The sequence below is a fragment of the Pogona vitticeps genome, chromosome 2, assembly GCF_051106095.1.
Source record: "Pogona vitticeps strain Pit_001003342236 chromosome 2, PviZW2.1, whole genome shotgun sequence".
NCBI lineage: Eukaryota > Metazoa > Chordata > Lepidosauria > Squamata > Agamidae > Pogona > Pogona vitticeps.
The window spans coordinates 961,806-986,319 of NC_135784.1; the positions used below are offsets into that span (position 1 = coordinate 961,806).

At 48.9% G+C, this 24,514-nt stretch overlaps 2 protein-coding genes across 4 annotated transcripts in view; one reads left to right on the forward strand and one right to left on the reverse strand.

Moving 5' to 3' along the window:
- Nucleotides 1–24,514, forward strand: part of LOC144587199 (uncharacterized) — a 263,842-nt gene that overhangs the window by 69,233 nt on the left and 170,095 nt on the right. The gene's annotated exons all lie outside the window — the stretch shown is intronic.
- Nucleotides 1,355–22,658, reverse strand: LOC144587253 (uncharacterized). 3 transcript variants are annotated; one of them, XM_078387268.1, is made up of 5 exons: nt 22,583–22,648; nt 18,930–22,138; nt 16,028–16,141; nt 13,802–13,891; nt 1,355–3,472 (listed from the first exon to the last, which is right to left on the reverse strand). In XM_078387268.1, the coding sequence occupies exon 5, from the start codon at nt 3,470–3,472 to the stop codon at nt 2,261–2,263; it is 1,212 nt and encodes a 403-aa protein (XP_078243394.1). In that variant the 5' UTR covers nt 13,802–13,891; nt 16,028–16,141; nt 18,930–22,138; nt 22,583–22,648; the 3' UTR covers nt 1,355–2,260. The 3 variants fall into 3 exon arrangements, with proteins under 3 accessions (XP_078243394.1, XP_078243392.1, XP_078243393.1); XM_078387266.1 differs by lacking the exon at nt 18,930–22,138 and having other exon boundaries at nt 22,583–22,658; XM_078387267.1 differs by lacking the exons at nt 18,930–22,138; nt 22,583–22,648 and adding an exon at nt 17,298–17,510.

Below are 24,514 nucleotides of genomic sequence, written 5' to 3' on the forward strand. Positions count from 1 at the left end.
TGTTGTCCTTCTCTTTATCAATTATTGCATTAAAGTCTTCCATAATACATATTTTCTGTTCTGATCTTTGCACTAATTGGGCTTCATTTGGTGCATATATGTTAACCAACAGGACTTTTTTCTCCTTCCTTAGAGATTTCTACCATTAATAGTCTCCCATCTTCAGCGGTGAACACTAATTCTGGTTCTAGTTCTTTTTTGATATACAGAGTCACTTCTTTTTTCTTTTGTTTGCTTGAAGCTATGAAGACTTTGCCCAATTTTGGATTTTCTAACAATTTTTTTTCTCGTATTCCCGATGGCTTTCACAGCCAGGATCTAATAGTTGTTGTGGGTTTTTCAGGTTTCTTGGCCGTGTTCTGAAGGTGGCTCTTCCTAACGTTTTGCCAGTCTCTGTGGCCGGCATCTTCAGAGGACAGCAAACTGTGCTTTGGGTAGGCTGGGAGTGGAGTATTTATGGCTGTCAGAAGGCTAGTTTGTGAGATAGGCTATTGTCCTAATCAGGAGATGGGTGATTAGTGTTTTGTTGTGGGTGTATTGTTGTGATAAGGAGGGGAGATTATCTGTCCCTGTGGTTGATGGGTGTCATTAGCTGATCTTTTGTGTGTAGTAATCCCCTGACCTTGTGGCTGGGTGGAGTTTGTTGACCTTTTGTACTCTGTGTTTTTGAGAGCTGGGAGCCAGGTTTTGTTGAGTTTCAAACTTTCCTCCTTCCTGTTGAAGTCCTTTTGGTGCTTGTGGATTTCAATGGCTTCCCTGTGCAGTTTGACGTAATGATTGCTGGTGTTATCCAGTATTTCAGTATTTTGAAATAGAATTTCATCTCCAGTTTGTTTTAGGGCATGTTGAGCTATTGCAGATTTTTCTGGTTGTTTTAGTCTGCAGTGTCTCTCATGTTCTTTGATTCTGGTGTGGATGCTTCATTTTGTGATTCCAATGTGTACCTGACCACAACTGCAAGGTATCTGGTATACTCCTGCAGTGGTGAGGGGGTCCCTTCTGTCCTTTGCTGACCGTAACATTTGTTGTATTTTTGTGGTGGGCTTGAATACTGTTTGTAGGTTGTGTTTTTCTAAAAGTTTCCCTGTAACGACCCAGGTCCCCCTAGAGGTTCCTAGTCGGCAGACAGAGGCTGAGGGAGTCCTGGAATTCAGCAAGGCATGTGCACAACACCCTCTTACAAGTTTGCCCTAATAAGAACACCTTTGTACCTTAGGATATTTCTGAGAGAAAACCATGTGGGTTTTGTAGTCCTTAAACTTACTATGCACCACAGGGCAGGACTCATTAAGTAAAATAGGCTTATGCAATACCATCAGGTGATCTAGGACAAGTTTACTGTTCAAGAGACCAATTGATTTTTATAATCATTGTTTTATTAAAGAGAAAAGAAAATTCCATAAAGAAAAAGTCAGTTTTTGCAAAAGCATACAAATTATCATTTGGCAAAATAGTAGTGAAATAAAGAATCCATTAAAAATATACAAGTATTAAAAATAGTAAAAAATCCAAAAATCCAAGGAATCAAGTAAAAGCTGGTTAAGAAGGCAAAAATGAAGATGCCTCCCCCCTAATCCAATCAGGTAATCCATAAGGAAAAGCAAAATAGTTCAAATAAGAAAGTCAAAAGTCCATCATATCCTCTACTAAGAAAAAATCCTGTAAAAGAAATATCCTATTCTATTAATTTTAGTACTGCTATAAACTAAGCCATGTTTTACTAATTCTAAACAATCTACAGATCACCTACGAATAACCTATGAATAAATGTCCATAGGCAAAAGTTTCTTTTTCAAGCTTAGCTGGCATATCCCTTATCTTCCTCTTCTCACGGTGGTTTCCAATCACGGTACAAGATTGGGTAAACAGTCCTTCTTTACCTCCTGTCTTCCTTTCTCATGGGTAACAGATGTTATTTGGATTTGGTAGTTTGCAATGAGTCACAACAAAGTCCATCTTATCGTGGAATGTTCTTCTCAGGCCTACAGAAGAGCATTCTCCCATCTTTCTACTAATTGATACTTTGTTAGCATTGCAGAAAACATCCATGCAGAGAACCAGTATGGAATCCCTCTTGCATTATTCACTACTACATAACCCATATTCAGTACAAGATCTCAACCAAAGTATCCCATCTCATGACATTCCCTATGTGGTCTGTGACCCCTTTGATGTATGGAAGAAATATTTTGTTTGTGGGTGGCTGTTTTTCTTTTTCAGTTCAGCTGTATGACAAAAGCGCTTTCCACATTCCATGCATTTATATGGTTTCTCCCCTGTGAGTTCTTTGATGTGAACTGAGGCGACTGCTGCGACTGAAGCTCTTCCCACATTCCATGCATTTATATGGTTTCGCCCCAGTGTGAGTTCTTTGATGTAAATTCAGGGCACTGCTGTGACTGAAGCTCTTCCCACATTCCATGCATTTATATGGTTTCTCCCCAGTGTGAGTTCTTTGATGTGAATTGAGAGTACTGCTGCGACTGAAGCTCTTCCCACATTCCATGCATTTATATGGTTTCGCCCCAGTGTGAGTTCTTTGATGTAAATTCAGGGCACTGCTGTGACTGAAGCTCTTCCCACATTCCATGCATTTATATGGTTTCTCCCCAGTGTGATTTCTTTGATGTGAATTGAGAGTACTTCTGTGACTGAAGCTCTTTCCACACTCCATGCATTTATATGGTTTCTCCCCAGTGTGAGTTCTTTGATGTCTACTCAGGTGACTGTGTTGACTGAAGCTCTGCCCACATTCCATGCATTTATATGGTTTCTCCCCAGTATGAGTTCTTTGATGTGAATTCAGCGAACTGCTGAGACTAAAGCTCTTCCCACATTCCATGCATTTGTATGGTTTCTCCCCAGTGTGAGTTCTTTGATGTCTACTCAGGTGGCTCCTGTGAATGAAGTTCTTCCCACATTCCATGCATTTGTATGGTTTCTCCCCAGTGTGAGTTCTTTGATGTGAACTCAGGACACTGCTCTGACTGAAGCTCTTCTCGCATACCATGCATTTGTATGGTTTCTCCCCAGTGTGAGTTCTTTGATGTGAACTCAGAGCACTGCTCTGACTGAAGCTCTTTCCACATTCTATGCATTTATATGGTTTCTCCCCACTGTGAGTTCTTTGATGGTAACTGAGACCACTGCTCTGACTGAAGCTCTTTCCACATTCTATGCATTTATATGGTTTCTCCCCAGTGTGAGTTCTTTGATGTGTACTCAGGTGACAGCTCTGACTGAAGCTCTTTCCACATTCTATGCATTTATATGGTTTCTCCCCACTGTGAGTTCTTTGATTTGTACTCAGGTGACATGCACTTATTTCGTTTCTTCCCTCTGTGAGTTCTTTCATGTGATATCCATTCCTGTGCAGGTGGATTTTCAATTCTCTTTTCCCCCCCTTGTTTATGTCTTCCTGCAGCGGATGTCCCATGTGTTCCCGGGCAATTCTTCTTCTCCTGTTCATCATCTGATAGATAAGAAAAAGAAGAGAAACAACCACTTCAGAAAGCTGCAGGGAGAAGGAGAAACACTTTCTGGCTCCGACTGTGTCATGGAGGAAGAATAAAATGCAGAGACATCACCTTGCCAACAAAAGTCCACATAGTCAAAGCTATGGTATTTCCTGTAGTGATGTATGGAAGTGAGAGCTGGGGATCTTGAGAGTCCCCCCGACTGCAAGGAGAACAAATCTATCAATTCTAGAGGAAATCAACCCTGAGTGCTCACTGGAAGGACAGATCCTGAAGCTGAGGCTCCAGTCCTTTGGCCAGCTCATGAGAAGAGAAGACTCCCTGGAAAAGACCTTGATGTTCGGAAAATGTGAAGGCAAGAGGAGAAGGGGACGACAGAGGATGAGATGGTTGGACAGTGTCATTGAAGCAACCAACATGAAACTGACACAACTACAGGAGGCAGTGGAGGATGGGAGGGCCTGGCGTGCTCTGGGTCATGGGATCACAAAGAGTCGGACTGGACTAAATGACTAAACAACAACGACCATCATCGTACACAAAGAAGGGAGAAGAAGCTGATATGTGATACCTTATCTGATGAAAGACATATTTTCTACACATCTGGGCTTTGTAGCTCTAAAAATAAAAAGTTGCCCCCTCCTTTTGGAGTGGGTGGGCTGATGGGACAATAATTTACTTTCCTTCTTTGCTTCGTTTTCCAGAAGGTTAGCATGGTGTTTTCTTTGTTGTTGTTGTTTTGTCTTGTTTTGTCTTGTTTTGTTTTTACATCGAAAAGTACAAATGCCCGGCAACCTCTTTCAAGAGGATCAGAGGGACCTACTTCTAGGAAGCTAGATTCAGGATGACACCCTAAAGATGGGGGCCCTCTCTAGTCCAGCCAAAGTAAGAGCTGGCAAAAATGAAGGGAGTGTGTTTCTGCATTTCATTTATTTCAATGGGTCTACTCAAAGCCTTGCTAACCCAATAAAGCAGCAACAGAAGCAGCAACAGAAGGAGAAGAACATAGCATAATACCAGCCCAGTTCAAGGTGAAGAGAGATTTTTAATGCACCAACTATGCCAGTCTGTGGGAGTTTGCCAAGGCAACCTCAAGATCAATCCACGGATTAAAGAGCCCTGCGCTCCTTGAGATTAAAAATTACATTTTTCATTTGATTTTCCCTTTCCAAAGTTACCCAAGACAGAACGGGCTTCTTCTGTTCCCTCTTCAGGATCCCTAAAGGGGGAAGAAGAGACTCACAAGAGCCCCGTGGGTGAAAGGGGGCAAGAGGGTCCTGCCCTCCACCCAAATAACGTGGAGGGAGCCAAGCCAGCGAAGAAGGGAAAGAGGACAAAGGAAGAAAGGGGAAACTCACCCACCCCCATCGGACATGAGGGGAAGAGAAAAGGAAGGAGACGAGGAGTCAGAAGGACCAGAAGCAGAGAGAGCGAGTGAGAGAGAGAAAGAGAGAGGAGTGGAGGCCAGAACGTGTCAAGATATTGTAAATTTTATAGGCCAGAACAGTTATTGAATGTAACATTAATGAGCTGCCATAATGAACAGCTGTGTGACTGCTGAGTCACTGTGACAAAGGAGAACATGATGCAATGTCTGGAGAAGAGGTGACACCCATATGGAGGAAGATGATGCAATACTTCCAGTGATTGGATAGAAGGAGCAGTGTAACTGTATATAAGGAAACAGTGTGGACATTAATGTATCTTCTCCTTTCCTATACGACTATCCTCTATGCCACTTTGCCTATATTTTTGCCTGCTAAGCCGAAGTTCTGCCAGTTTGTATATTTGTATATTTGTTAATACATGTGTCTTTTTTCCAGAAGAAGAGCGTGTGTGTGTTTCTTCAGATAACTGTGCATTACAGCGCGAAACTGACAGAGGTTATGGGCCCAGAGACGTGCTCTGCGCAAGGCGATTGAACTGAAGAACGGCTGGTGAGTACCCGTGGGTGCAATCATTAGATGAAGGAAGAAAGAGAAAGTGATTTAGAAGAATTGGAAGAAGGCAGTTCGTCTGTTAGCCCAGGAGGGGAAAGGAAACAGAGAACTGGAAGAGCAGATAGGATGGCGTTGAATGCAGGAGGCATAGGAGGATTAATATTAACCAGGTTGAATGACAGAAATTATAAAACGTGGGCAGTCAAGGCTGAAATGTTGTTGAGAAGAGAAGGATCATGGTTATTTGTGAATAATCCTCCAGCGCAGTTTGATGAGGAACAAGAAAGAGATCACGAAAAAGCTCTTAGTACATTAATACTTTCTATTGACGATGATCAGGTAATTCACATACAAGGACTGACTACAGCAAAGGCAGTCTGGGATAGACTTAGGAACATATAAGAGAGACAGCTGGTACGAAGATTTCATTGACCAGAAGACTCTACAAATGTAAGATGCAGTCTGGTGAGAGTGTGTCCACGCACTTACAAATAATGAAATGACTTTTTAATGAGTTAGAGCTGATGAACGTACAGTTTACTTGTCATTTTGAGCAGTCTGCCTAGTCAGTTTGAAATGCTGATAACGAGCCTTGAAAGTTTACCTGATGCACAGCTAAGTTTGGAGTACGTTACGAGCAGACTTATGCAGGAACAGCAAGGTTGGGATGAGAGGTCCGACAGTGTTGAAAGAAGCAACCTGAAAGCTGACCGGGAAAGCTGGAGACGGAGTCCAGAGGGCAGTGTGAAATGAAGAATGCCAGCTACTGATAGAGAGCAGCGTGGGCGTGCCATGACTATTAAATGTTGCTACGGATGTGGTTCTAAAAATCATCTTTTGAGAGATTGTGAACAAGCTGGAAGCAGAAAGCAAGGAGAGACATTTTCAAAAAGCAGAGAACAAGCAGCTTACGTACGCTCCGGAGAAGGCAGCAGAAGGATAATTTCTCTTATAAAGAAAACAAGAGATAAGGTGTCCAAGGCCATTCACACAGCTGCTTGGATAAGAGACAGTGGTGCCATAAATCATTTGACTAATGAGATAGATATGTTTTCTTTTCTAGACTTGGAGCAGCGCAGCGTGACCCTGGCGAATGGAAATAAATCTCAGGTTTCTGGTGAGGGAAGAGTTTATATACCCAATTTAAAAGAGGAACTAAACCATGTTCTTTTTGCTCCCAAAATCGATTGTAATATTTTGAGTGTTTCTGCTCTAGACAGACAAGGATTTACTGTTATATTTGATAAAGGTGAATGTATAATTAAGAAAAAGAACAGTGTTATAGCAAAAGTAAAACAAGAAGACAGTCTGTATATTTTGAAAGGCAAAACACAGAGAGATACACATATGGTTAGCAGAAACATACCACAGCATAAATTTGTTACATAGGAGGCTTGGGCATGTGAATTTCAAAACATTACAAAAAATGGAGAATATAGCCAGAGGTGTACAATTAAAAGATTGTCAGAATTATCTTGATTGCCAAGTGTATAAAGAGGCAAAAACCCATGTGGCACCTAAAGGAAAAATAAGTCTCAGATGGACAAAAAGGCCATTTGAGCTTGTGCATGCAGATTTAATAGGGCCTTTTGCACCCTCATTAGGAGGGGCAAAAATTGCTTTGGTTTTAGCAGACAACTATAGCAGATATTCATTTTGTTACGTAGTAAAATCTAAAACAGAGGTGTGTCACAATTTCAGAAATTGGGTGAAATTTGTTGAGCGACGTTTTGGCCACAAGGTGGCGCAATTACAAACAGATAGAGGCTCAGAGTTCATGAACAGTAAATTTCAAAGTTGGTTAGAAAATACAGGCATAAGCCACAGAAAGACAAGCCCATACTCTCCGTTCCAGAATGGTGTGGCAGAAAGGAATAAAAGGTAAAGGTAAAGGTTCCCCTTGACAATTTTTTGTCCAGTCGTGTCCGACTCTAGGGGGCGGTGCTCATCCCCGTTTCCAAGCCATAGAGCCAGTGTTTGTCCAAAGACAATCTTCCGTGGTCACATGGCCAGTGCGACTTCGACACGGAACGCCGTTACCTTCCTACCGAGGTGGTCCCTATTTATCTACTTGCATTTGCATGCTTTCGAACTGCTAGGTTGGCAGGAGCTGGGACAAGCGACGGGCGCTCACTCCGTCGCATGGATTCGATCTTACGACTGCTTGGTCTTCTGACCCTGCAGCACAGTCTTCTGCGGTTTAGCCCAGAGCGCCACCACGTCCCTGAAAGAAGGAATGGGGTGCTTCAAACTATGCAAGATGCATTATTAGCAGATTCAAGGAAGAATCATGGGTTCTGGGCAGAATGTTTGCAGACATCAAATTATTTACCGAATATGCCGCCGTACAAGGTGACCGGCTGTATAAGATGACCCCCCAAAAAGAGGGGGCGAGGAAGAGGCTGGGGGCGGCAGCAGGAGGAGGAGAAAAAGGGATATGGGCAGGTGGTGTTTGAGCACACGCACCTGCCTGCCTGCCCTCCTGCCTTCCTCCCCAGCGGCAGAAGGAGGAAGAGGGGAAACGGGTGGGTGGTGGCTGAGCGAGCGCACCTGCCTACCTGCCCGCCTGCCTTCCTCCCTGGTGGCAGGAGGAGGAGGAGGAAGAGAGGAAACGAGCGGGTGGCGGCCAAGCGCGTGCGCCTGCCTGCCTGCTTTCCTCCCCGGCGGCAGGAGGAGGAGGAGAAGGAGGAAGAGGGTAAACGGGAGGGTAGCGGCTGAGCAAATGTGCCTGCCTGCCTGCCCGCCTGCCTTCTTCCCCGGCAGCAGGAGGAGGAGGAGGAGGAGGGGAAACGGACTGGCAGCGGGCGAGTGTGCGCACCGCTGGATCAGTGGTATGGGATGACGGGCAGCCCAGCCCAGGCATGGCAGGCTGTGGTTCCCTCCCTCCATCCAGATCGCCTGCCTGCCTGCCTGCCTTTCTCACTGGCCAGTGCGGCCCCGCGTCACTCACTCGGCGGCAATGGTGGCTCCTTCCTGGCCCGAAGTGCACCCGGAGTACAAGAATACTCCCCCACTTGGAGGCATGTTTTTTGGGCCCCAAAAGCCATCTTATATGCCGGCATATACGGTAGTGAACAGAATTTGATCTTCTGCAATAGATCAGACACCCTATTACATGTTGCCTTTGACTGTGTGGACCACAGCAAACTATGGCAAGTCCTAAAAGAAATGGGTGTGCCTGACCACCTTATCCATCTCCTGAGAAACCTATATGTGGGACAGGAAGCAACAGTTAGAACTGGATATGGAACAACGGATTGGTTCAAAATTGGGAAAGGAGTACAACAAGGCTGTATATTGTCACCCTGCTTATTTAACTTATATGCAGAATACATCATGCGGAAGGCTGGACTGGAGGAAACCCAAACTGGAATTAAGATTGCAGGAAGAAATATCAACAACCTCCGATATGCAGATGATACCACTCTGATGGCGGAAAGGGAGGAGGAACTAAAGAACCTTGTAATGAGGGTGAAAGACGAGAGTGCAAAAAACGGTCTGAAACTCAACATCAAAAAAACTAAGATCATGGCAACTGGTCCCATCACCTCCTGGGAAATAGAAGGGGAAGATATGGAGGCAGTGACAGATTTTACTTTCTTGGGCTCCATGATCAATGCAGATGGAGACAGCAGCCCCGAAATTAAAAGACGCCTGCTTCTTGGGAGGAAAGCAATGACAAACCTTGACAGCATCTTAAAAAGCAGAGACATCCCCTTGCCAACAAAAGTCCGAATAGTCAAAGCTATGGTTTTTCCTGTAGTGTTGTATGGAAGTGAGAGCTGGACCATAAAGAAAGCTGACCGCCGAAGAATTGATGCCTTTGAATTGTGGTGCTGGAGGAGACTCTTGAGAGTTCCCTGGACTGCAAAGAGAACAAACCTATCAATTCTAAAGGAAATCAACCCTGAGTGCTCATTGGAAGGACAGATCCTGAAGCTGAGGCTCCAGTACTTTGGCCATCTCATGAGAAGAGAAGACTCCTTGGAAAAGACTTTGATGTTGGGAAAGTGTGAAGGCAAGAGGTGAAGGGGACGACCGAGGATGAGATGGTTGGACAGTGTCATCGAAGCAACCAACATGAATTTGACACAACGCCGGGAGGCGGTGGAAGATAGGAGGGCCTGGCGTGCTCTGGTCTATGGGGTCACAAAGAGTCGGACACGACTAAACGACTGAACAAACAAATTACATGTTGCATGGAAAAGAGCCTTCATTAAAGCACTTGAGAGTATTTGGATGTACAGATTGGGTACATATACCAAAACAATTAAGAAGGAAAGGTAGAACCAAAACTAAGAAGATGAGGTTTCTAGGATATGAACCTGGTTCAAAAGGATACAGATTTGTAGATGAGAATAGGAACATAGTGATATCCAGGTCAGCAAGCTTTAATGAGCATGAAAACTGGGATAAAATTCACGCAGATTCACAGGTTTTTATCCCTGTAAATGACACAAAAAGGAGTCAGAATAGGCAGTTAGAAACATAGGAAGAAATTGAAGACACGAGTAAGTCCACGATTGATGAAGAAGATGAAGATGATGATGAAGAAGAACAAGGTAGAGAATTAGAGAAAGAACCAGAGCCATGGGGTCCTAGGAGGTCTGAGAGGGCAAACAAGGGAGTTCCACCCAAAAGATTTGGAGTGGGTGAAGTCAGGGTTTGCCATGTGTAGCAGGAATTATGAGGAAGTGATGGCACTTCCTGATTTTGAAAGAAGAAAGTGGCAAGATGCCATGGAAGAAAAGATGAGGTCCATGGAAGAACACAAAGTGTTTACTGAGACTAAGTTACCCGCAGAACATAAAGTTATAGGTAGGAAATGGGTGTTTAAAAGAAAGTTACAAAATGATGGAAATTTCAGATATAAAGCAAGATTAGTGGCACAAGGCTTTACTCAGAAGAAATGTGTGCATTATGATGAAGTTTTTCCCCCCACAGTAAGATCCGAAACAATCTTAGCAGTTACAAGGAATTATTTAATTTATCATTATGACATTACAACTGCATATCTGAACGTAGATTCGAAGGAAGAATTATATATGGCTAAGGCACCAGTTTTTGAGGGTACAAAACCAGGGTTGGTTGATAGATTAAACAAAACCATTTACGGGCTAAGACAATCAGCTAGAAATTGGAATATTTGTTTACCTAAGGTACTGGTAAAGATGGGATATAATAACAGTCTGGCAGATCCTTGTCTTTACATTAAGGAAAATGGAAAAGACCTGAATGTATTATTAGCTCATGTGGATGACATCTGTTTCATGACTAAAAGTGAGAAACAAGTGGAACTGTTTGAAAAACAATTTAAAAAGCAGTTTAAATTAAAAAGTTTAGGATCTATACAAAATTATTTAGGAGTACAAATACAGAAAACAAAACAAGGATTTGTATTGAGTCAAGAGTTGAAAATTAAACAAATGTTAGAAAAATATTGCATGCAAGAGTGTAAAAGTGTAAGTACTGCTATGACTGTAGACTTTCAGATGAGTGATGAAAATAGTAAAGATTTTGAGGATCAGGAATTATATCATTCAGCAATTGAAAGTCTAATGTATTTAGCAAACTGGACACGTCCAGATATAGCAGCTTCTGTCAAGATTCTAAGTAGACATGTGTCAAGACCAAGTGTAAAACATTGGCAAGCGGTGAAAAGAATTTTTAGATATCTGAAAGGAACATGTAAAGAGCCTCGTGGCGCAGTGGTTAAAACGCTGTACTGCAGCTAAAACTGTGCTCACGACCTGGAGTTCAAATCCCAGGTAGCCGGCTCAAGGTTGACTCAGCCTTCCATCCTTCCGAGGTCGGTAAAATGAGTACCCAGCTTGCTGGGGAGGCAATGTGTAGCCTGTAATTAAAAATTGTAAAACCGCCCGGAGAGTGCTTGTAGCACTATGGGGCGGTATATAAGTCCAATAAATAAATAATTATCATTTGGTGTTAAAACCATCAGAAGAATTAAAACTAACTGCTTTTGTCGATAGCGATTGGGCCAATGACGAAATAGATAAAAAATCAATGTCTGGATTTGTAATAATGTTAGGAAATAATCTTTGTTTGGCAGGTAGGAAATAATCTGGTTGGATGGAAATCCGGAAAACAAAAATTCTGTAGCCACTTCAACTGCAGAAGCAGAATTTGCCGCCTTGTCAGAGTTATGTTCGGAATTGACCTGGTACAAACAATTAGTGAAAGATTTAAAGATTGAAACATGTGGTGCAATAAAAGTTATGGAAGATAACACCACATGCATACATATGTCTGTAACAGAAAGAGTAAAAAACAGAAGTAAGCATGTGGATATTAAATGCCACAATGTAAGAAAAGCGATAAAAGAAAAATTAATTCAATTGCAATATTGCAAGACAGAAGAAAATGTAGCAGATACAGTGGTGCCCCTCATAGCGAGGTTAAACCGTTCCGGATTAACCATTGCTATGGGGAAACATCGCTAAACGGGACGCAAAAAGCCATTGGAACGCATTAAACTTAATTTAATGCATTCCAATGGCTTCTATACTCACGGTTAAGCGAAGTTTCCTCATAGCGCTGCCATTTTCGTGCCCTCGGTAAGCGACAGCAGGGTGCGAAAATGGTTGCGGCGGCCATTTTGGGTCGTGCGGCGGCCATTTTGGAGCTGCCGAACAGCTGATTTCCCGGCATCGCAATACGAAGATCGATAAGCGAAATGCTTACCGATCTTCGCAATGCGAGTTTTGGCCATAGAGGCCATCGGTATGCAATGTTATAGGGTGCACTTGTTAAGCGAGGCACCACTGTATTTTAACTAAACCTTTGAATGCTCGAAAGCATGGTGAAATAATTGAAGAGATGGTATTGTGTTCTGTTCAGGTATAAAATTAGGAGGGGTGTCAAGATAATGTAAATATTATAGGCCTGAACAGTTATTGAATGTAACATTAATGAGCTGCCATAATGAACAGCTGTGTGACTGCTGAGTCTCTGTGACAAAGGAGAAGATGATGCAATGTCTGGAGAAGAGGTGACACTCACATGGAAGAAGATGATGCAATACTTCCAGTGATTGGATAGAAGGAGCAGTGTAACTGTAAATAAGGAAACAGTGTGCTCATTAATGTATCTTGTCCTTCTTTCCTATGCTACTATCCTCCATGCCACTTTGCCTATATTTTTGCCTGCTACGCCAAAGTTCTGCCAGTTTGTATATTTGTTAATACACGTGTCTTTTCGTACAGAAGAAGAGTGTGTATGTGTTTCTTCAATCAGATAACTCTGCACATTACATCATGAAGCTGACAGAACGGTAGAGGGGAAGGGAGAAAGCTATTGCTAGAAGGGTGGGAAGGTTTCTGGTTGTCAGAACCTGTGGATTCATATCTGGGAGAAGAGGATGATACCAACAGAAGAGGCAGAAAGGGGAAAGAACCCTCGCTCAGCCAGGAAACCTTTCCACTGGGGCAAACGGGACATTAGAGGATGGAGCCGAAAGAGAAGGGAATTGGGGACGCAAATAGCAAGATGGGTAAAGAGAGAATATGGAATGGAAGAACCTTCTCCCACGCGGGGGTGTGGAATTGCCTTTCCATACGAGGCGACCGGAGGGGGAGAGCGGTGGACGGAGGAGACCCTCTTGCATCAGCCGGTGTCAGCCTCAAGGGAAGCCCCACAGAAAGAGGATTACGGTAGTCTAACCTTGAGACTCCCTGCACGTGGACCCATCCGGGGAGTCACAATTTCATCCAGGCAGGGGCCCAGCTGCACCATCCATCTAAGAGGGAAGTAGGCGGATCGGACCACAGACGTTGTCGGGTTGTCCATTGACAGCGTTGGGTCCAGAAGGACGCCCAGCGTGCCTTGGGAACCACCCAAAGCACAGACATCAGGGGAACCCAGTTGGAAGGGTCCCCCCAATCTCTTTTGGATTCAGGCTTCGTCTATCCTCCCGTTGAAGGAGAAGGCGGGAACAGAAATGATGTTCCCTATTAATCAATTATTATCAGAGTCCAAAGTACAGGTGGATGGGTGCAAAGCAAAATCCCCAGGTCTGGCTTGTCTGTCGAGGGGGAAGAAGAAGGGAGGCTTGGAGGGGAACGCCACACACACCCCAAATCAGGACGACCAAGGTTTGCCTCTTGTCAACAGGACCTGCCTTTGGTGAGCAGGATTGAGATGTTTTTGAAAAAACCACCCTAAATAAAATGCAACGAAAACCATACCCCAAAACACCACCACTTTGCACATGTTCAGAGAGGCAGTGTGGTGTCACGAATGGAGTACCAGACTGGAAACCATGAGACCTGGATTCAAATCCCTGCCGGGCCAGGGAAACTGACAGGAGTGTGAGTGTGTGTGTAGGGAGGTAAGGCTACTTCAGCCACCTCTTGAAATGTCACTGACCTGGGAAAAGTTGGGAGGGATCTGGGATTTGGTTCTTCCTCTTTGGTCCCAAAATAAAGCGAAGAGAAATCACCTCCGTCTCACTCCTGCCTAGGAGAAAAGACAAAGAGAAAAGATCAGCCTGGAGGCTTCGTGGATGAAGCAAATCAAAAACATTTCCTTGCGGGAGGTGTCTTCCTCGTGTTTATATCGAATGGGGCTCCCTCCCCATCTCTCTCTGTCCCGTCTTCAGGCAGCCGAACAAGACGAACACAAAGGGAAGGAGGCAGGCGTTATCTGAGGCAAGGCTCCGAGATCAAATCTTCCCCCCCCCCAGTCCCGTGGAGGTGGAGGCAACAGCCGGGAACCACAGAGCAACAGGAACCATCATCCTTCCCATTGACACCGGCGATGAAAGCAGCGGCCTAGAAGAGGCCGTCTCTCCCACTATTTATTTAAAATATTTTTACCCCCTTTCTCTTTAAAAAGGACTCAAAAGGCAGTTTCATGGACAACATTAAAAGGGCAACATTTAAAAGTGAAAAACAGGAAGTTAGAAACCTTAAAAAGCATCGAACCGATGCTCCACTAAGCAGGGTCAACAAAACCAACCTCTAAAAAAAAGGAAGAGGCCCGTGCGATGGATGGAGGGGATCGAGAGTCGGACGCCCCCCCCTGTTCTCACGGGGCCCTCCGTTATTTCATTCGTTTCGGGGATCCCAAGGCAGGGAAGGCCGCAGGAGGGCGAAAACCTAGGAAGAAGAAGGACCGAGGGGGCAGGTCTTTTGCACAGCCAACGACCCTGAATGGCGCCTTTCCAGACCCAAACGACCAGAACCGTTTTGGTCCTGCAGGAAGAAGAACGGCACGTCCGACGAGAGAAGACCCATTCCTGGGGAGACCGACCTCCCTTCCAGCCTCCGCGGGAGAAAGATCCCAAGGAGGAAAGTCCACCTCTTTGCCTCTCTCTCTCTCTCTCTCTCTCTCTCTCTCTGTCTTTCTCCAGCTTCTCTTCCACCTGCTGTCCGGGGATTAAGACTGTCGTGTTCACACAAGCAACACAAGTGTGGGGTGGGGGGAGTATACACACACAGAGAGACTGACCCTTTCAACTCCCCCCTCCACAAATCTCACACACCCCTGCCCACGATCTGCCTCTCCGTTGCCCACCTCCATCTGGGTCCCGATCCGGGAGGCGCCCACCCCCCCAAAAGAGCCCGTCTTCTCTCCAGGCACCTTCTTCGGCCAAAGGGGAAAAGGAGGAGGCAGGCGCTGCAGATCCCGCTTCCGGCTCCCATTCGAACGGCGTCCAGGAAAGGAGCCCTTCCCCCCACCTTCGTAGCTCTAAGTTCCCCCCCCTTCCCCCCTTCCTGCAGGAATGGTGTGGGGGGGGGGAGAAGGCCAGAAACAACTGGGGGTGGGGTGAAGAGCAGGAAGGCTCCAAAGAGTCTCTCTGTTCAGGGAAAGGGCTGAGGGAGAAGCTTTTTTTTCAGGCTCCCCAAGGTCTCAATTTCTAGGGGAAGAAAGACTCAGAACATGTAGACTTCTGATCAGCTAAGTCTATTTTATTGTTGTTGTTTAGTCATTTAGTCGTGTCCGACTCTTCGTGACCTCATGGACCAGAGCACGCCAGGCCCTCCTGTCTTCCACCACCTCCCAGAGTTTGTTTATTTATTTATTTAATTTATATGTCGCCCACACTACCCAAAAAGTTCCCGTACACTGTATTTTCGGGATCTTCTCTGCCTTTAAGAGAAGTCCCAGATGACTTTGCATCGCCTATTTCAAAAAAGTGGACTTTGGTTCAGCTGGTTGCGTCTCGTCTGACCTCTTGCTGGAGCTAAAATATTGGGTAGCAGGCTTGGTCCGTAAACAAAGAGTTACAGTGCCAGAGGACGGGACACCGTACTTCAAGAAGGATGCTGACAAGTGGGAGGACGGTCAGAGGAGGGCAACAAGGACGGTCAGGGGACTGGAAACCAAGCCCTTTAAGGAGGACGTCTGCAAACTTGGACAAGTTGAGAAGAGGGCAACAATAATGATCCAAGGACTAGAAGTCAAACCCGAAACCATCATCCTTCAGATTTACTTTGATTTTGATACCAGCCTTGAGGTGGGGATTGAACATCAAGTTGATTTAGGCTACTTCTGACTTTGTTATTCCTGTTAAACAGCTGCATCTTGTCAGGAAGCCACACGAAACCTCCTTCACACTTTCTCTTGCCCAGGAGGCCGAAAACCCCTTACCTGGAGAGAACTTCTTGTTTTCCAGAATCCTCAAGGAGGACACCCGCGGGCGGAGCTCTCTGGCCTGGAAGCAGAAGATCCCGTTTTTCTCCTGAGGAAGTACGAAGTCAGCTCCTGAAAGAAAGAACACCAGCAGCTGAAAGGGGAAAACCACAAGAAAAAAGGGTTGAAAATATTCTCCCTTCTGCAGGCCGGGACCGAAGAGGCAGAGGGTCCAGACTCCCAATCCAAAAAGGGGGAACTGGCAAGCCCAGAGAGCAATTCCTTGAATTAAAAAAAAATAAGAAAGAGATTGGATTCATTGCATCCCATTGCAGTTGAAATCTAGGGTTTCTTGTCTTTTGCATGTTTAAATTTAAAAGAAAATAGGAAAAAAGAGAGAGAGAGAAAGGAGAAAGAATTTAGGGACGTGTTGTTTTTCTGCCTCTTGAGAAGAAATTAAGGAAGAGAAGGTCCCTTTGGGTTTTCCTGGTGTTGCTTCACAAAGGAAGCCCCCCCAGTGGGTGGGGAGTGATCAAAAAGGGGGGCTCTGATTAAGTGGATTTCTGTTCCCCTCTTAATTTTTGTTTTGCCCTCCTCTCCCCTGGATTCCCCCCCCCCCAGAAGAGCCATTTCCCTGAAGGACAGTCTGTGTTTTGTGTGTGTGTGTCTCTGGGAGGTTGCCTGCCTCGACCCCCTCCCTCCCCGCTGACCCCCCCACTTTTTCTGCCTCCCCTCCCCCCTCCCTCTCTGTTCCCCCCCCTTACCCTCCTCTTCTTCCTCCTGCTGAGACCCCCCCCTCATTCCCACTCAGGGCGTTCCAGCCATAAAAAGCCCCTTTTCCCACTTTTGCAGAATGGGGGGGGGTTCTGGACTTTTTCTCCCCCTTGTGGGGGGGAAGGAGGAGGGGGGAGAGGCCCGATCCTTCCTCTCCTTCCTTTTCTTTTCCCCACAGCCAACCGAAGCCTCCAGGATCCAAGAGAAGGTCGGAGGGGGGGCGGTGTGGGGGTGTCTCCTCAAAGGAAAACCCAGGTTGTGCCACCCCCCTCCATGCACGCACCAAAGAGACCCACAGAGATGTCCTTCGGAGGGGACCCCCCCCCACCTCCGCCGACCTCCCCCCTCCCCGCATCCCGAAAGAGGAGACTCGGAAGGAAAGGCGTGCAAGGAGGGGGAGGGGTGCCTCTCTCGGGGGGAGGGGGAGGGAGGGAGAGGGAATGGCCCTCCCCCTTTTTTTGAATCCCCCCCCCCGGGGGCAATATTTTGCAATCCACAACCCCATATGGCTCACCTCCTTGCAGGTCCCAAGGCCGGGGAAACTCACGTGGAGACCCCTTCCGCACGCGCCCTTCCCGGAGACCATAGAGACGGGAGGGGACAGACGGGCGGGGCCTCCCACCCGCTTCCGGTTTCTTTCGTAGCTCTAGGTTCCCCCCCCTCCAACCCTCACAAAAGAGTTTCAATGAAGGGAGGGAGGGGGCGGAGGAGGGGAGGGGGGGAACCTGCAGAAAGAAAAGGGGGGGTCTGTCTCTGTGGGGGGGGTTATAAGGAAGAGGCCAGACCCCCCCAATCCCCGAACTTCTCCTCCTGGGGGGGGGAAAGTGACCGCCGCCATCTTGAGTGGGCCGTCGTGACGGGGGGGGGGAACTGCCATGAAACGTCTTTGAGGGGGAGGGAGGGACAGGACCCTGGGTGGGGGTGGGGGGAGTCTGGGGGGGTCTCACAAAAGGGTCCCTCGCTCACATCACATCATCATCCGTGGATCGAGCCCAGCCAGGCTTTCTGGGGCCAGATTCCTGGAGGAAATTTTGTCAGGGCCCAGGATGGCCGAGGCCTCCAGGGTGAGGATGATGAGGATGATGGTGGTTCCCACTGCCCTCCCTCTGCTCGAAGACCCCCACTCGCTTGAGCATCCAATGGAATATGGAGGATGATGAGGGTGGGAGAGGCCCCCCCTGGGACCAGAGGCCAGCAGGGCCTGGGTTCAAATCTAAAGCCACCACCCTCGCTGCCCCCCCAACCCCAGGCCAACCTTCATGGGGGCCCATCCCACCGAGGGCCCCCCCATGGGGGTCAGTGCCCTTTGACCTCCCAAGAGCAGAAGGCTGCCTCGTCCAGAACGCAACAAATAAGGAGGCCTCTGGCATCAGTTCACAGCCAAGATGAAGACAAATACCAAGAAGCATGCAAACATTTTTTTAAAATGTCACTCGGAGACATCACAAGTAGCCCCTACAGTAAAGGTCAAAATTCTTCAAGAAAAAGAAAAAAAGGAACATTGACAGGCCCCCTTTGCTCTAAGGAAGGCTGCAATGAACTGAATCCTCTCCTAAGCACAGGAAAGTATAGGAAATCTGTGTCTCTGGGAGGTTGCCTGCCTAGCCCCCCTCCCTCCCTCCCCAAAAGATCCCCCCCCCCACTTTCTCTGCCCAGCCCGCTTTCTGCCTCCCCTCCCATCTCTCTCTGTCCCCCCCCCTCACCTTCCTCTTCCTCCTCTTCCTCCTGCAGAGACACCCCCCCTTCAAAACCCGCTTTTCCCACTTTTGCAGAAGGGGCGAGTCTGGACTTTGGGGGGGGACCCTTTGTGTGTGGGGGGGAGAGGGGGTGGAGTTCTCCTCAAAGAGGAGGTCTCCTCATAGAGGCACACGCACAGATCTCCTTGTGAGGAGATCCCCCCTCCGCCGACCCCCCCCCCGGCATCCCCAAGGAGGAGACTCGGAAGGGGTGCAATTTGGGAGACCACAAAAAGGGGGGGGAGGGAGGGAGGGAGGGGGGAGCGCGTGCCTTTTCTGCCAGTCCGGGGGGGGGGAAGGAGAAGACCCCTCCCCCTTTCAAGAGGGGATTGCCCTTCCCTTTTGTTTGAACTCCCCAGCCCCCCCCGCAATATTTTACAACCTCCCCCCCCCCCCCCGGCATGGCTCACCTTCTTGCAGGTCCCGAGGCGGGAAACTCCCCAGGAGACCCCTTCAGCACGCGCCCGCTGCGAAGACCATAGAGATGGGAGGGGCCTCCCACCGCTTCCGGTTCCTGTTGAGGGAGGAGGTCCTTCTCTCCTCTTTTTTCGTAGCTCTAGGTTCTCCCCCCTCCAACCCCCCCCAAAAAGGTTTCTCATGAATGAAGGGAGGGAGGGGGTGGAGGAGGAGGAGGAGGGGGGGAGAACCTGCAAAAAGAAAAAAGGGGGGTCTGTCTCTGTGTGTGTGTGTGTGATAAAAGAGAGCCCCCCATCTCCGATCTTCTGGGGGGGGAGAGAGTGACCGTTTCCAGGCGAGCTTCCGGGGGGGGTAGCTCAGTCCAGGCACCGGGGGTGGGGTGGGACCGTCGGGGGGGGGGGTGTTTCTCACAAAAGGGTCCCTCCCTCACATCACTCTCCGCGCAAGGACGCTCCGTGGATCGAGCCCAGCCAGGCTTTCCGGGGCCAGATTCCCGGGGGGGGGCATTTTTGTCAGGGACCAGGACGGCCAAGGCCTCCAGGGTGAGGATGATGAGGATGATAAGGATGGTTCCCGCTGCCTGCCCTCTGCTCCAAGATCGCCACTTGCTTGATCAGCCCCTTCCCGCAACGTCTGGGTCAATGGAATATGGAGGATGATGAGGGAGGGAGAGCCACGCCAGCCCCCCCCCCCCGGGACCAGCAGGGCCTGAGTTCAAATCTAAAGCCCCCACCCTCGCCCCCCAACTCCAGGCCAACCTTCATGGGGGCCCATCCCACTGAGGGGCCCCCCATGGGGTCTGGTGCCCTTTGACCTCCCAAGAGCGGAAGGCAATGGAAGCGGCAGGATGGATGCCAAAGGGGTCCAAGGTCAACCCCCCCCCCTTTTAGGGATTCCCTCATCCAGAGGACAATGGAAGGGCTGGGGTCCGGCCCTAATGGGCATGAAAGTTGGTGGGGAGAGATCAAAGCGTGGTGGGGGCTGATTAAACAGATTTCCGTTCCCCTTTCAATAATTCTCTCTTTTTCCCCCTCTCCTGGATCCCCCCCTAGAAGGGCCATGGAAGGAAAACCTCCTGAACCATCCCTGAAGGACAGTCAGTGTGTGTGTGTGTGTATTTTTGAGGGGAAATGGCCTGCCTCAGGCCCCTCCCTCCCAGGTGACACCCCCCTCACTCCTTCCTTCTTCAGATCCTTCTAGCTTTCGGGATTTCCTTCCTTCTCGTCTCCCCCCCACACACACACGTGTTTCAAGACACCCAGAGTGGCCTTTGGCTAGATGGGTCGTATATTAAAAAAAGAGTGATTAATCCAAACTCTGCCCGATTCTCCCTCTTGGTCTCGTCTTCTTCTTCTTCTCCTTCTTCTTCTTCTTGGGAGATCAGCCTCCATGGACAACTTTAGACATTCCCTTCCAGCCAAGCTCTTCCCTTACTCCAAGGGTCTCAAACATGCAGCTCGGGAGCCATTTGTGGCTCCCGCCGGATGATAGTTTGTGGCCCCTGACTTGCCGGCCCCCCCAAAGCGCCCATGCGTCCTCTGCTGTCAAGAGTAAAAAAAAAGCCTTGCCTTGCTCGCCGGCTCTCACCCAAGACAGCGCCTCTTGCACTGCTGGCACTTTTCCCCGAGCGCCCGAGCCGCCGCCGAGTGATGCCTGAGAGCGGAGCCCATCCTCGAAGAGCGGCTCCAACAGCAGCTGCCAAGCGGCTCTCTGGCTCTCTTTCTCTCTCGTCACCCCCAGCACCAGCCCGGCCAGCGGCTGCCTCAGCACCTGGTGATGCTTCCTCCTCCTCCTCCTCCTCCTCCTCCTCCTCCTCTTCGTCCTGCTTCAGCCGCCTCAGCTCTTGAGGTTGCCTCGCCTCGCCAAGTTTGCTCCTCTGTCATGGTGGGGGTAGCTCCTCCTGCTGCTGAGTGCGCCTTTTTTGAGGGGGGCTCAGAGGAAGGTTGCCGGACCTCTGTGTGTGTGTTGGTGCGCGTGCATGCACGTGCGCACCTGTGGGGCCCAATTCAGAAAGGGGGAACTGGGAAGCTCATGGCCTCCCATTGCAGTTGGAGTTCCCCTTTTTAATTTTTTCCCCTCTTCTCTCCTGGATTCCCTCCTTGAAAAGCCATGGAAGGAAAACCTCCTGAACCGTCCCATTGCAGGTGAAATCTCGGGTTTCGCAGAGAAAGAATCCGGGGCGTGTTGTTGTTTTGCCTCTTGAGGAGAAATTCCGTGAGAGAAGCTCCCTTTGGGTGTGTGTGTGTGTGTGTGTGTGTGTGTGTGTGTGTGTGATCACTATTTATATCCCTTTGTTCTTCATCTGTCAGCAAAACAATCTCTTCCTGAGGCCCTGTCAGTTCTTGTGACTATTGCCAACACACAGGCCATCAAACTGACTATATATCCCATTTTAATACACATAAAAACACAAATCATCACAGGCCCAACCTGGGTTTTCCTCTGAGGAGACCTTCTGCCCCCCCCCGACTTTCTCCTGAATCCTGGAGGCCCCGGTGGCTGTGGGGGGAAAAGAAAAGGAAGGAGAGGAAGGAACGAGGCTCTCCCACCCGAGACCCCCCCTTTCTGAAAAAGTGGGGAAAAGAGGTTTTAAGGCTGTGATTCCCTAGGTGGGAAGCGGGGGGGGGGCTTGAAAGGAGGAAGAGGAAGGTGGGGGGGACAGAAAAGGGGGGCAGAGGCAGAGAAAGTGGGGCGGCAAAGACGGAGGCTACAACCTTTGGGGGGAGGAGAGAGGAAACATCGGGGTGGGGGGGTTGGATATGGAAGGGCTTGGCTGGAAAGGAAGGACTTGAGTCTGCCGCAGAGGCTGATCTCTCCAAGAAGAAGAAGATGATGAGAAAGATGATGAAGACCAGGAGGGAGAATCTGGCCACTGGTCCCATCACCTCCTGGGAAATAGAAGGGGAAGATATGGAGGCAGTGACAGATTTTATTTTCCTGGGCTCCATGATCACTGCAGATGGAGACAGCAGCCACGAAATTAAAAGATGCCTGCTTCTTGGGAGGAAAGTGATGACAAATCTTGACAGCATCTTGAAAAGCAGAGACATCACCTTGCCAACAAAAGTCCGAATAGTCAAAGCTATGGTTTTTCCTGTCGCGATGTATGGAAGTGAGAGCTGGACCATAAAGAAAGCAGACCGCCGAAGAATTGATGCCTTTGAATTGTGGTGCTGGAGGAGGCTCTTGAGAATCCCCTGGACTGCAAGGAGAACAAACCTATCAGTTCTAAAGGAAATCAACCCTGAATGCTCACTTGAAGGACAGATCCTGAAGCTGAGGCTCCAGTACTTTGGCCATCTCATGAGAAGAGAAGACTCCCTGGAAAAGACCTTGATGTTAGGAAAGTGTGAAGGCAAGAGGAGAAGGGGACGACCGAGGATGAGATGGCTGGACAGTGTCTGCGAAGCAACCAACATGAACCTGACACAACTCCGGGAGGGAGTGGAAGACAGGAGGGCCTGGCGTGCTCTGGTCCATGGGGTCACGAAGAGTCGGACACGACTAAACGACTAAACGACGACGATTGGATAAATCCCCGACCTCCCCCCTCCGTCTCCCCCCCCCAAGATCCCCAATAAGGAGACTCCCCCCCCTCCGAGCAATATTTTGTAAACTACAACAACCCCCCCCCGCCATGGCTCACCTCCTTGCAGGTCCCGAGGCGGGAAACTCCAGAGGAGACCCCTTCGGCATACGCCCTTCCCGGAGACCATAGAGACGGGAGGAGACAGACGGGGGGCGGGCTCCCACCGCTTCCGGTTTGCAGAAAGCCCGAAAAAAGGGGGAGGAGCTCCTTCTCTCCACTTTCGTAGCTCTAGGTTCCCCCTCCCCCAAAAGGGTTTCTCATGAATGAAAGGAGGGAGGGGGGGGAACATGCAGAAACGTCTGGGGGTGGGGGTGGGGGTGAGGAAGAGATGGTCCCCCCCCCCACGAATCCCCGATCTTCTTCTCAGGGGGAGAGAAATTGACTCTCTAGGAGGAGGAGCTCCGAGGAGTGGCGCGTCTCTCTTCCCCTTTCGTAGCTCTAGGTTCCCCCCTCTGAAGCGAGGGAGGATCACGTGATCTCCCCCCTCCCGCCCCCCTCACAGCCCCTCCCCCTCGCCTTGTTCTCCGAACTTTGGAACTCTTGGGCTCCTTGGCTTTTTCTCCTTCAAACACAAGGAGGACCCCCCCTTTCGCCCCCCCCCCGGAGCGCAGGACCTTCTTCTTCTTCTTATAAGGATCCCTTTTGGTGTAAAAAGAAAGTGTGTGTGTGTGTGTGTGTGTGTGTGTGTGTGTGTGTGTGTGTGTGTGTGTGTGTGTGTGTGTGTGTGTGTGTGTGTGTGTGTGTGTGTGTGTGTGTGTGTGTGTGTGTGTGTGTGTGTGTGTGTGTGTGTGTGTGTGTGTGTCCCCGCAAAAGGATGACAATGTTTGGAGGTTTGGCTAGGGTGCCTCTGTTGTGTGTTTTGCTCTTTCCTCCCTCCCTCCCTTTCCTTCCTTCCTTCCTTCCTTTCCATGAGGGGACCAAAGGCAGCTGGCAAAAGTAGAATTTTAAAAAACCATTATTATTAATAATAATATTTTGCATTGGTGAGCATTGGTGAAACTGGGAAAGGAGGGTGGAAGGAGGATGATTGTTGGGCGGGGTGTGTGCAAAACTTTGACCAACACACACGCAGACACACACACACACACAGAAACATACACACACACACCGGCCAGACACAGGGCAGCCCAGCAAAGCTTGGGGCAGGAAGCGCCTCCCCACATTTTGGGGAGGGGGCTGAGCTTTGGGGCTCCCGATGTTGCCGTCAGAGTCCGGCTCTCAGACGCACCAGAGGACGAGGAGGAGATGATGGGGAGGAAGGAGGAGATGATGGGAAGGGAGGAGGAGGAGATGATGGGGAGGAAGGATGAGGAGGAGATGGGAAGGGAGGACGAGGAGGAGATGATGGGGGAGAAGGAGGAGGAGGAGACGATGGGGAGGAAGGAGGAGGAGAAGATGATGGGAAGGGAGGAGGAGATGATGGGGAGGAAGGAGGAGGAGGAGATGATGGCAAGGGAGGAGGAGGAGATTATGGGGAGGAGGAGGAGATGATGGGGAGGAAGGAGGAGGGGGAGATGATGGGAAGGGAGGACGAGGAGGAGATGATGAGGCATCACCACCCCCACCCCGCCTTAAGCCGGGGCACCTTTGGCAAGGGTCGCCAGGGGAGTGGGGGGCGTTTATAGGGCAGGTGCAGTGGGCAGGGGAGCCCGGATGGGGGGGGAAGGGCAGGGTTGGGGAGAAGGGGAGCTCCAGAGGTATCACCCCCTTTGGTTTTAAATGGGACTGTGGAAAGGGGGCAGAGCAATGAGGGACACCCCAGGCTAGGAGGGGGACCCTCGTCCTCTCTGAACAAGGATCCATTCCATGCCACGATTCATGAAGCCTAACGTTATCGACAGTGATGGTGGTGGTGATGATGATGATGTAAGCAAGTCTCTCTGATTGTTGTCCCACAGACTCCAGAGACCTGGGTTCAAATTCTCTTCTCAAACCCCCAATTGATGTGGTTGTAGATCCGGAGTAATAATCCAGCCACAGGTTTATTAT

What these genes read in the sequence shown, in the direction of transcription:
- LOC144587253 (XM_078387266.1), bottom strand. Translation starts at nt 3,472, where the DNA reads ATGATGAACAGGAGAAGAAGAATTGCCCGGGAACACATGGGACATCCG.